The 12,647-nt window shown below is 43.8% G+C and overlaps 1 protein-coding gene across 4 annotated transcripts; it reads left to right on the top strand.

The window, feature by feature from the left end:
- The first annotated feature begins 2,119 nt into the window (after positions 1-2,119).
- On the top strand, positions 2,120-12,331 carry LOC125718497 (neuronal pentraxin-2-like). 4 transcript variants are annotated; one of them, XM_048992388.1, is made up of 6 exons: positions 2,120-3,014; positions 5,870-6,089; positions 7,253-7,300; positions 7,870-8,114; positions 8,992-9,171; positions 9,681-12,331. In XM_048992388.1, the coding sequence occupies exons 1-6, from the start codon at positions 2,565-2,567 to the stop codon at positions 9,906-9,908; spliced, it is 1,371 nt and encodes a 456-aa protein (XP_048848345.1). In that variant the 5' UTR covers positions 2,120-2,564; the 3' UTR covers positions 9,909-12,331. The 4 variants fall into 4 exon arrangements, with proteins under 4 accessions (XP_048848345.1, XP_048848344.1, XP_048848347.1 ...); XM_048992387.1 differs by having other exon boundaries at positions 5,867-6,089; XM_048992390.1 differs by lacking the exon at positions 7,253-7,300.
- The last annotated feature ends 316 nt before the right edge of the window (positions 12,332-12,647 follow it).

Genomic DNA, 12,647 nt, shown 5'->3' with positions numbered 1-12,647 from the left:
AGGCATACCCATCAGAATGGTATATTAAAGACCTGTATTCATCATATTGGACTGTTAAACACACATTCATCTCCATCTTTCAATCATTTATTCCATTGCAGGGTAGAGTGGCTGTTAAAATTCTTCAATCGACATAAAATCTTTATTCGTTTAATTTAATGATAGATTTTGGTGACAGATTTAACAATAAATAATTGTCATCCTTGTTTTGTGTTTTCCCTTGTTATCTCTCCCAGTCCAGAGTGAGAAATTCTGGAGTAAGAAAGTTTTTCTGTGCTATCAGTAAAGAAAAGGGTACATCGTGTAATGCGTGCTATGAAAGATAATTTATTATATAAAAAGTCATTCAAGAAGCATGATGCTTTAAAGACATTTCTGCAGCCTCTTTTCATACATTTACTAAATTGAATAATTTATTGAGTGAACCTACACTGCCACTTCTCATGCCTAAAAATATACATTTATCCTTGTGGACAGAGGAAGGTGAGGTGGACTTTTTAGATTTTTGTTTTCAGCATCGGTGAAAAGAGGTTGTGTTTAGCACCATCTTGTATACTGTGGAAAAGGCTACTGCCTTCGTTCTCAGCAGTGTTACACATCAAAGGAACCTGCAGGCTTTTGAAAAGCAATTTGATTTTCAAAGCATTTACTGCCTTCCACCCAGTGAAATAAAGACTGGGGAAAATAACGGGGGATGTACATTTGCTGCAGATGATGACGGACAGAACAGGCAACCAGCTGGCGTCAAATGAGTGTGTCGAGGCTCCAACTTGAGTGTTAATTCTTTCTTCGTTAAAATGTCGGACGTTAGCCGGACAACACCGATCCCCTTTCAGAGTACAGAGTCAGTGTAAAATCAGAGTCAAACCAGAGTCAAATCAGAGTCAAACCAGAGTCAAACCAGAGTCAAATCAGATCAGAATCATCCGAAAACCAATCCAGATGCAGCATTCAGTCTAAAACAGACTGGCATCAGCATCAAAATATCAGTGATTTCAAGGTCATAGTTGTCTGATAACAATATGCATAATCAAAGTAAATGTGTGAACTGAATTGGACAGTTAGAGAACAGAGGTCTACGCACTGCGGGAAAACGTATGAGCGGGGAGCATAATTCCACGGGGGGTAGAGCGGGGGTTCCGGGCAGTGAGGGATTTTCTGGTTTGACGTGGAAGGGATCGACTGGAAACGAACTGTACTGGGAGTAAGTGGTTCTTGCTGTGCAATACGATTGCTTAAGGCATTCTGACACATTTCTGCGCAATATGGGTTTGGCATATTGGAATCTTCCTGCAGGATGAAATATTAATGTTTATTTTACAGCGAAATTTTGCCAGCTGGGGAGGAGGTGTGTGAGGCACATACTTGCACAACAGCTGGTGCCTCAACAAACTGCAGCTAGAGTTACTTTCTCAGTGGTAGCAGTGATACTGATGTGCATTTTTAAACCCTTATAATAATGGAATAATGTAAAATCGTTTTTCCTTTTTATTGCCCATCTTGAATAATGTATCCAAAAAGGCAGCATTTTTTTTGTTAACCATGCACATACTGCAATAAAAATTCAATATATTCTTTTGGGATAGATTGATATTCTGTCTATAGTTAAGGGGTTTGTGGCCTTGCTCACACACCTAAGGGGGATGTGACTATTGTCGAGAAAAGGGTACAAACCAGCAACCTTCTGATCACATGTGTAGAGGTCCAGCAACCTGATGCACACATCATCCTACAGGTATAACTACCAGAGACATGTTATTTTTTGTCTTTCACGCCATACTGTGCAAATGCTGCCCGATATACTACATGAAAATTGTAAGAAAGTGAAAAAGGTTTGAGGTGCAGTCACGTGAGTCACTGTTGGTAGGGGCTTTGACATATATATTTCAGATCTTCTATGTCAATGGGGGGTCAGCATGTAACTCCATGGTTAAGTTCGGTCTTATCCGCAGGCTCCTGATAAATCAAACAAGTTTTACGCTAGCAGTTGTAACAGACACGATCCACCCGCACGCCATACATTCGCACGAGCAGGTGACGTATTCGCGCCCCAGCCAATCAGATGGAGCTGCGTGATTGTGATAAAGCGCTGGCGCTGTAGTTTCAGCACCACAGAGCGGACAGCCGCGCGGAGCGCGAACCGCGAGCCGCCGGGACTTACATCCAGCACGTTTAGATAGACCCACAACTGAAGGTTATTTTTTCTTTCCGTGATATGTCGGTTTTTGTATCGTAAAAGGGCTTTATAAGCAGATAAACCATCTAATTTAAGATAACTGGAAAATCTGCAGCTTGTAGACATTTGAAATACTCTAGTAGAATCATCATTTCTAAATGAATTTCTACACCTCTAAGAAGTCTTTTTTGAGTTATTGTGGTAGTCTTAAATCCAATACTAGCTTTAATGCTTTCTGTAAAGTCTAGAAGATGTGATTTTTATGATCTCCTTAAATTTTATGCACGTTAAATAGAATCCGACAGATTTATAAAATACTTTATTTTTCACTCTAGTTATTGGTGCTTTTTGAGCATTGTCTTGTATCAGGGACAGTCTACGCGTCGTCATGCATTATCTCTTAGCGGGGTTGCTTTGCTTTTGCGCACTTGGCAATAGGAGACTTGTGCTCTCCCAAGACATCGCAGGGTCCCGTTTTGTTTGCACGGCTATCCCGGTCGGTGCGGATCCAAACTGCGCGGTGCCTCCCAGTACCATGCAGGGCACGAGTACCCAAGACGAACAGCTTAGGGACACAGTAATGCAGCTCCGGGAGACGATCCTGCAGCAAAAAGAGACCATCGTCAACCAGCAAGGCTCCATCAAGGAACTGACTTCCAAACTTTCCCGTTGCGAGTCCGAAGCATCGCCTCAGGACGGGAGATCGAGAAGTCAGGGCTCCTGGAGGAAGGACTACAACAAGAACACCATGGGTGACCTTCCCCGGGACCCTGGCGAGACCATCGACCATCTGGGGAAGACGATGCAAAGTCTGAAAGCAAGGCTGGAGAACTTAGAGGTGAGATTTCAACGCTAAACTACACGCTGAACCAGAAACCGAACTGATTTTGAAAAGATGAAAAATAAATAGCTTGCTCTCAGTATCCATAATTTAATGCATAAACCCTTTAAAGACAACTCAAAATGTAGCATTATATTGCATTTTTAGTTTTGCGCTTTAACACCTAACTGTAAAAGCAATATACGATATATCTTGTTTACGGTATATGAAGTATAGTGCATGTAACATTAGTTTAATGGTTTTCCTTATTCAGTGTTTAGGTCTTAGGCAAAGCAGAATTCGCCTACTCAGTGAAAAGTAAACTGCTCATGATTTTCTGACGAAATACGAGAGCAACAAATAAAAAACACATAACATTTGCCCTTTAAACTATTCTGCTTGCTGTCCCCTTGCAATGTAACACTGCAGTTACTTCACATGCGACCAATATTCTTGACACACTGTTGCAAAATATTACCCACATCGGAGTAAAATGTTTAATTTAAGGTCTTGTTTTGAATCATTTTCATTAATCTTATCTAAGGATTAACAACATCCATCAGGTTATCCGTAGCTTTAAACGAGTGCATGTATGAAGTGCCTGTACGTTGTGGTAGAATATATGTGCAGGCAACCTGCATAAATATGCTGTCTGAATTCACATGTGTAGACTTGCTATATGAATGCTTTCCGTCTGAACATACATAGGATCTGTACGAATGTGTTATATATGAATATTTTAATGAATATTTTTTTGTGGTTCGTTCCTGTATGAATGTGTTCTGTGTGAATACTTGCATGTATCCGATACCTGTATGAATGTGTTCTGTGTGAATACTTGTATGTGTCCAATACCTGTATGAATGTGTTGTGTATGAATACTCGCATGTATCCAATACCTGTATGAATGTGTTCTGTGTGAATACTTGTATGTGTCCAATACCTGTATGAATGTGTTGTGTATGAATACTCGCATGTATCCAATACCTGTATGAATGTGTTCTGTGTGAATACTTGTATGTGTCCAATACCTGTATGAATGTGTTGTGTATGAATACTCGCATGTATCCAATACCTGTATGAATGTGTTCTGTGTGAATACTTGCATGTGTCCAATACCTGTATGAATGTGTTCTGTATGAATACTCACATGTATCCAATACCTGTATGAATGTGTTCTGTATGAATACTTGCATGTGTCCGATACCTGTATGAATGTGTTCTGTGTGAATACTTGTATGTGTCCAATACCTGTATGAATGTGTTCTGTGTGAATACTTGTATGTGTCCAATACATGTATGAATGTGTTCTGTATGAATACTCACATGTATCCAATACCTGTATGAATGTGTTGTGTATGAATACTCGCATGTATCCAATACCTGTATGAATGTGTTCTGTATGAATACTCGCATGTATCCAATACCTGTATGAATGTGTTCTGTATGAATACTTGTATGCATCTGCTTCTTGTATAAATGTGCTCTGCCTCAATAGATATCGGTTTTAACTGTAAAAAGGTTTTTGCCATATGCATTCAGTGGCCATTTTATTGATATCCCTACATAGTACCAGGCAAGACCCCCTTTTCATACAAGAATCACTGTTCCTGTTAGCTTTCTCAAGTCTGTTCTCCTCTGATCTCCCTCATCATCAGCTGCCACTGACTGCATGTCTTTTGTTTATCGCACCATTCTCTGATACCTCCAGACACTATAGTAAGTGAAAATCCCAGGAGGGCGGCCGTTTGTCAGATGCTGGAAGCACCACGTCTGGCACTGATGATCATACCACATTAAAAATAACTTAGATCACACATCTCAACTATTTAAATGCTTAGCCACGCAGTAACCAAACTTCTTCACATTGTTTGCTTGCCGTTTATATATTCTGTTTGCAGCCACATGCTTTGCTGTGTGCGTCCATGAGCAGGTGTGCCTAATAAATTGGCCACTGAATGTACTTACCGAATGAGTCAATCTGATGGATCCATCCACCTTCCTGTTTACCCTAGTAAGGGCCGCATGAGAGTTAATTCAATTATGTACCAATCCCAATTATATCTGCTGTGTTTTTTCCTTACAACTCATTACCTTTCCTAATAGTGAATAATATGTCATCGTCATGGTGATCTTGTCCGTTTCTGCCACTTACTGCGACTGAAAGTTGGAGGCTGTTTTCTTAGTCATACTGCTCTCATACACTCACTGTACCCTCTGCTAAGGCTTGTTTCATGCCTGTGCCATAATTTGTAACTAAAATTATCACCAATAATATCAAATTGGGATTCAATAGGCCAGGTCTGACATGTTTCCCCCGCTACCGACCTGCCTCTTTAACCGCAGCTACTGTGGCCAGTAGCTGTCGCGGCTGCTCCGAATGCTGAAATGATTCTGACTTTGGTTTGTCGCCACGCTACTGCGCTATTGTCGGTGTGTCCATGTGTAGGAGGGAGAGAGAGGATCACACACTTCAGTCAGCAGAGCAGAAAGCCTGTCGTCTGGGTACAGGATTCATAAAATCAGACAAAAGGTTTCACCAAAACATCTTTTGACTGCATTATTTTCTGAAGGTCTCCCCCAAGGTAGAAACTGTCAGGAAGGGAAGTTTTGAATAACCTTTAGTTGAAACGACATAACAAAGTGGGTCATTGGTCTAACCTGTTTTGTGTTATTGTGGAGAACAAAATCTACAGTAAAAATCTATCGGCCTATGAATAACTCTGGCAGGAAACATGCTAGGGTCTGAGTTAGCGGGTAGCAATGGATGATTGCTGCACCAGAGTGTTTAATAGCTGGTTGTGATTGATTATTTTTTCATGAGCTATTCGGAAAGCTGCGACTGATAACTGCTTTGCTCCACCTTCCAGCAGCAGCAGCAGGTGCGCATGAACACGTCCGGCGTGTCTGTCCCTAATGACCTCCGGGAGCTGCTGAAACAGAGGCTGGGCGACCTGGAGAAGCAGCTTCTCACCAAAGTGGCCACACTGGAGCAGGACAAGACGCAGCTATACAATGAGACAGCTGCCCACCGCCACCGTACAGAGGCTGCTCTTAATTCCCTGCTGGAGCGCATTACTGAGCTGGAGAGGGGTAACATTACCGTCTGTCTGTGTTACACACATATATTACTGAGCCGGAGAAGGGTAACATTACCGTCTGTCTGTGTTACACACATATATTACTGAGCCGGAGAAGGGTAACATTACCGTCTGTCTGTGTTACACACATATATTACTGAGCCGGAGAAGGGTAACATTACCGTCTGTCTGTGTTACACACATATCTTACTGAGCCGGAGAAGGGTAACATTACCGTCTGTCTGTGTTACACACATATCTTACTGAGCCAGAGAAGGGTAACATTACCGTCTGTCTGTGTTACACACATATATTACTGAGCCGGAGAAGGGTAACATTACCGTCTGTCTGTGTTACACACATATCTTACTGAGCCGGAGAAGGGTAACATTACCGTCTGTCTGTGTTACACACATATATTACTGAGCTGGAGAGGGGTAACATTACCGTCTGTCTGTGTTACACACATATATTACTGAGCCGGAGAAGGGTAACATTACCGTCTGTCTGTGTTACACACATATATTACTGAGCCGGAGAGGGGTAACATTACCGTCTGTCTGTGTTACACACATATATTACTGAGCCGGAGAAGGGTAACATTACCGTCTGTCTGTGTTACACACATATATTACTGAGCCGGAGAGGGATAACGGGGTAACATTACCGTCTGTCTGTGTTACACACATATATTACTGAGCCGGAGAAGGATAACATTACCGTCTGTCTGTGTTACACACATATATTACTGAGCCGGAGAAGGGTAACATTACCGTCTGTCTGTGTTACACACATATATTACTGAGCCGGAGAGGGATAACGGGGTAACATTACCGTCTGTCTGTGTTACACACATATATTACTGAGCCGGAGAGGAGTAACATTACCGTCTGTCTGTGTTACACACATATATTACTGAGCCAGAGAGGGGTAACGGGACAGTCTCTCTTTCTCAGAAATCTTCTCGTCATTTACTCACAAAAACAGAGCTTGTAATATCATCATAATTTTGGAAAACACTAAGTGAAGTTACCTACCACAGGCATGGCTGCACAGAGAAGGATGGTGTGGGTACCTGCTTTGTAAATACCTGCCTGGTTTCTACCTGCTTTAAAACACCTGCTTCACGAACATGCCGCCCACTCCCTCATTCACGCCTCCTGTATACCTCCCCAGCACTGACTCAGGTTGCCCCGAGCGACAGCAGACACCATCACGCCTGGGGCAAGTTTCACACTCTTGATTTTTTTTTGTGCCAATTTACCTGCATTGCCAGCCCCCATCCAAACCCCATCTCTTCGGAAGTCTAGTTTTCGGCAATCGGCAGTGCTTAGCTCACGGCCGTGAATAAAGAAAAAGCAGATATTTTATTAATGAGTGTCTGTCGCACGTTGCATGTTGTATGTGCATGGCAATGCCCCGGCCTGCTATGTGTGGTTTGCAAAGCAGGAATAAATGCGAAAAAGTTATAAAATGCATGCAATATTATTATTCTTAGATTATTAGTATATGTGACACAACATAAAATACCATAATCACAATACAAAACTTTGATCTGAATTCCCATCAACAGGCTGGACCCTTATATTCTATTGTCTGAATGTTGACACGAGACTAAAATCTCTAGCCGTGGATCAGTCAATAAGAATTTTAATCAGTGTATTGAAAGGGAAGTTTTTAGAGTTTGTGAAGAATCGCCTGTACAGCAGCCAATTGACACGTGTGATTTTAAGCATGTATGGTTTGAGAGAGCAGATGCCGGGGGATAATAAAGGCTATTTGGTTGCCCGCAGGTAACTTCGGACTGAAATCCTCGGAAGATTTCAAGATCTCTCTCCCCCTGCGTACGAACTACCTGTACGGGCGCCTCAAGAGCAGCTTGCCGGAGATGTATGCGTTCACCGTCTGCATGTGGCTGAAGTCGAGCTCCGGGCCTGGAATCGGGACCCCCTTCTCCTACGGGGTCCCGGGGCAGGCCAACGAGATAGTGCTCATCGAGTGGGGAAACAACCCCATAGAGCTGCTGGTGAACGACAAGGTGAGGAGCACCTGGAACCACCAAAAAACCTCGGTGACGACAGTGATGTTCCTGCCGTTCAGAGCAGCTCCCTCATTGTCTCTGCCCCAGATTTTTTTGTTTTTCTTTAAAACTCGCTTACTTTTAGTTCACCCTTTTTATATAAGACCGTTTTACTGGCGATATTGAGGTTAAGCAGCCTGATCAATGGCACTGCAGCAGCACAAGTCCTGCGGATCCTACCAGGAACCAAGTAATCCTGAGTTCTGAGTCACCGTGACAGCTGCTACAACCTTAAGTCATTTCATACGTACGGAACGTGTCGAAAATATCTGAGGGTAAATTGGGGAACGTCAGGAGAACATCAGTAGGATGTGTTCTCAGGCCCTCACAGCAATACTGCACCTCTCCTCATGACCCAGTATCCTTCATAGTTCATTATTTATAGTATTTTATAATGTTAGCACCGAAGGCCACTCCCACGTGACAGATTCGGTCTAGAAAAGCCACATAATGGGCTGTTTTAGATTAGGGGGACGTGTGAGATTGTTCCTTGAAGGGTCTGAATGCAGCTGTGCTGCAAGAGGTGATAATGGAGACCCTACCTGAGTCACAATGGGAGAAAGGAAGTTGCGTGCGATGACCTGCCCGGTGGGAGGTGTGGGACAGCTCTTCTGATTGGTGGAGCCTTTAGTTAACGAGCCCGTATGCAGCAGCGATGTACGCTGGATGCTCTGGAGGATTATAACACCTAACACCCGTCAGAGGATGGGCTGGGCGGCCTGAGGGAGCACGGCACGCTTTTCCGGCTGCCCTCCAGCTCCGCCGGGCTCCGGCAACAGGCCGGCAGGATTCGGGAGAGTTGGAAAATTGCACGCGTCATTATTTCCACCCCCAGGTGGCCCAGCTGCCCCTGTCCGTGAGCGACGGCCGCTGGCACCACGTGTGCGTCACCTGGACGACGAGAGACGGGCTGTGGGAGGCGTACCAGGATGGCGAGAAGCTTGGCTCGGGAGAGAACCTGGCCCCCTGGCATCCAATTAAGCCAGGAGGAGTTATTATCCTGGGACAGGAGCAGGTGAGGACTGCCACCTTCCAAAGCTGCACGTTACATATAAGCTGCTCTCACGCAAACCTAGGTCCTCATTCAGCCTCCTCCCCTTCTCATTCAGTACCCCCCCTTCAACCCCCCCCGACCCCCCCGCCCATCCAGCCGCTGTGTCTCCTTGACATCTCCCCATTAAAGAATAGGTCCCAATCTGAAGAGCAAATTTGCAGAACTCACTCACTCCGCGGGATATGATTTTGAGAAAAATTTCAATGGAGTTTTTTTTTTTTAATTTAACGAAAGTTTGTCATTGGATTACGTGGCGATTGAGTGGGTTTTGGTTCCGGAAATGTTAACATATGATGAGGAAGGACTTTATGTTATTGACAGCCTCATCCCAGAAACAGCAACAAAAAAAAATAGACTGAGTTTTAGGAAATTTGCTCTTCAGTTATTCTCAAGTCACTCTTGCTGTTGGAATGATAATGGAAGCAGGTTGGTAGTGGGCTGCATCTGAGGCTTGTTCTGCGTTATGCCAGGATACCGTAGGCGGCCGCTTCGATGCCACCCAGGCCTTCGTCGGGGAGCTGAGTCAATTCAACATGTGGGACCGTGTGCTGCGGCCAGCAGACATTATGGGAATAGCCAACTGCTCATCTTACATGCCGGGCAACATAGTGCCCTGGGTCAGCGGCAACGTGGAGGTCCTTGGCGGAGCCACCAAAGGACCGCTGGAGATATGTGAGGACCGCCTCTTTGACTCTTAGAGCGTTGGGTGTTTGGAGGGGCACCAAACCGACCTAACACCCTTCCCCAAGACCCAGGCTGCACTACACAAACCCCAAATGTCTTCTGAGAAAAAAAAAATGTCCTTTTCTCAAGAAGAGCAAGTGGGAAGTGCTATGGTGCTCGTTACGTTTGTTCAATGCGCTTCAGTGATTGGTGCATCTTATATGACGGGCTTCAGTGATTGGTGCATCTCGTATTATGGGCTTCAGTGATTGGTGTGTCTGTCATGGGGGTGGGCCAGCTTGGTTTGGTCGGGGTGTACATACAAAAGCATACATACACTTACACAGTGTTTAACTACATGTGTGTCCTGCTGTCCTTTTATATTCTGGTTCTTTGGTACAATTTATGTCATGTGACTCATAAGTTCCATCCAAGCCAAGCATTGTACAATCATGAACCGATGTTCTGTTGTTTTATTATTATTATAAAATACAAAATCCACACAGGAATTTTAATGTCAGCTGACGTTTCTACTAATATTCTGAAGAACTGCCCAAAGTCTAAAGTTATAAACTAATAAATTCTTGTTTGTGTTGAGTCCGTAAAGTGACAGGAAGTCGTTCTGTGGCTGAGCGAGTGGGTAGCTTTGGATACACCCACCTGAGCAAAAGTGCGCAGCTCAGCCACACGCTTCCCGCAGGCCTGTACAAGGACCAGCAGTCTGGCAGCAAATGGGGTTTTGGCGGGACAGGGGAAACCGCAAGGAAGTTCAGGATTTGCGTGAATTCAGCCCCTGTTGAAGTGAGGGCCAATGAGATGCTGAAATGAAGCAACATCCCAAGGACACAATTACTGCGATGTATCTACTTTTACATTAGAAGTTGATATCGCCAGAGTCTACTATATATTTTAGGTTTTATACGCTTATTATGACCCATTGTGCTTTAGAAAAATATGAATGAGGAGAGAATGAATCTTCATGCCGGGATCTGAAGGGCTCGGCTCGGTTCGGGCTCGGCTCGGTTCGGGCTCGTCCGGTTCGGGCTCGGCTCGGCTCGGGCTCGGCTCGGTTCTCGGTGGCTGTGGAAAAGCGCCAGTAGAAACAGGAGTGCAGGAGTGACATTTTTCAGGTACAGAGGAAGATCTGTCTCCTTCTCCCATGCAAATCCCCCGGAATAATGTTTACATCGTCTGTGTGCTTAGTGCCAGATCTTATGAGCAGATATTTGTGTCCATGTAATTTATAGCAGTTTGTGCTGACTACTGTCTTACACTGGTTCCCATTTGTGTTGCAGAATTATTTGTGCAACATACGGTAATTTTATGTTTGTGAAAATGTGATTATTTCTAATACAGCACTGAGAAAAGCTGCATATGTTGTGTTTAGGCAGCATTTGCGTTTGCTAAAAACCCATTAAAAAGAAAACCTTAACGCTTATGAATTAAAATCAAACTGGTCCGCATCCAGCCCCAGAAAGATTTAAACCAAAGAGACGCATCCCTGTGTTACAAAAAAATGTTTCTTTGGCCATGCTGGTGGTTGGCAGGGAAGCTCGAAATACCATTTTCCTTTGCTATTGTTGGCTTATGCATTCCGAATTAAATAAACGTTTGGAAACTTTTAAAATTGCATCCGCTTCTCTTCCTACGTGATTCTTCTCTGCACCGCAGGCTTTAAAGCATGCCGCACTTTTCCAATGCCGGACTTTTCCATCGCCGCACTTTTCCAATGCCGCACTTTTCCATCGCCGCACTTTTCCAATGCCGCACTTTTCCATCGTCGCACTTTTCCATCGCCGCACTTTTCCAATGCCGCACTTTTCCATCGCCGCACTTTTCCAATGCCGCACTTTTCCATCGCCGCACTTTTCCATCGCCGCACTTTTTCATCGCCTTTTTTATATTCTGGCATCATTTATTTTTACAGTGTGTCTGTAGCATGTGACTAAAGAGGAAAAGCTCTGCTGACACCTGGCGCCTCTTACATCATCTCCATGTAGGAAGTGACTTAATGGAATGAGACAGTGGAGGTAAACAAAGTGTAGAAACCGGTGTTTTTTAAAAACACCTGGAGTGCATGCAGGAGCCCTTTTCTGTCTGTGTACCTTACAAAGTTTGTGTACAATTTTTGTAATGTTTGCATTTGCTTTCATTAAAACTGGAAGATGCGCGCTCTCTGTTCACGGAAACTAAGCGTGAAAAGAACACGTCTCTCCTGCGTTCCTCTGTGACGCCCTGCTGTAAGAGGACTTTAAGGCAGTGTTTCATATGGACGCTGTGTGGATTTCTGTGCTGCAGCAAATGTGCTTTCAAAGATCACTGGTTCTGCAAACCACCCATTTTGCCAATGAGAGAAATCCATTGGTGAATGGGGATGACAGATCACCATTGTTGCTGTTTGTTTGTGAGGATCGTTTTCTTTTGTGTATTGTGCATGTTGAACCCTCAAACCCAATAAATAAACCTAAATTCCGAACACTGGAGAAATATAGTTTTATTTTCCTTCAGGGAAATAAAAGAGCATATGAGATGTTTTTAAATGCTCTTTTGGTGGATGAAATTTAGCTTATTCTAGATATTTAATTGTAACAATCAATATTTTAAAAGTACATTATATGCACAGATTGACTTTAAAATTGCATGAATAACCACAGGAAAGTAGAGGGTCCGGTAGGATAGATTACACAGACGTGCACTGCACGACATTAGCCAAGCCAGAGAGACGAGCACTGCACGACATTAGCCAGGCCAGAGAGACGAGCACTGCACAACCT

Source organism: Brienomyrus brachyistius, chromosome 22 (genome assembly GCF_023856365.1).
Source record: "Brienomyrus brachyistius isolate T26 chromosome 22, BBRACH_0.4, whole genome shotgun sequence".
In the NCBI taxonomy this organism is placed as follows: Eukaryota; Metazoa; Chordata; class Actinopteri; order Osteoglossiformes; family Mormyridae; genus Brienomyrus; species Brienomyrus brachyistius.
Note: the sequence above shows the minus strand (reverse complement) of the source record. Positions and strands in the feature narration are given on the sequence as shown.

Excerpts from the sequence above, each read along its gene's own strand:
- LOC125718497 (XM_048992387.1), top strand. The coding sequence starts at position 2,565 with ATGCATTATCTCTTAGCGGGGTTGCTTTGCTTTTGCGCACTTGGCAAT. Across the intron at positions 7,301-7,869 it reads CAGACACCATCACGCCTGGG|GTAACTTCGGACTGAAATCC; the intron begins GCAAGTTTCACA and ends GGTTGCCCGCAG. Across the intron at positions 9,172-9,680 it reads TTATCCTGGGACAGGAGCAG|GATACCGTAGGCGGCCGCTT; the intron begins GTGAGGACTGCC and ends GCGTTATGCCAG.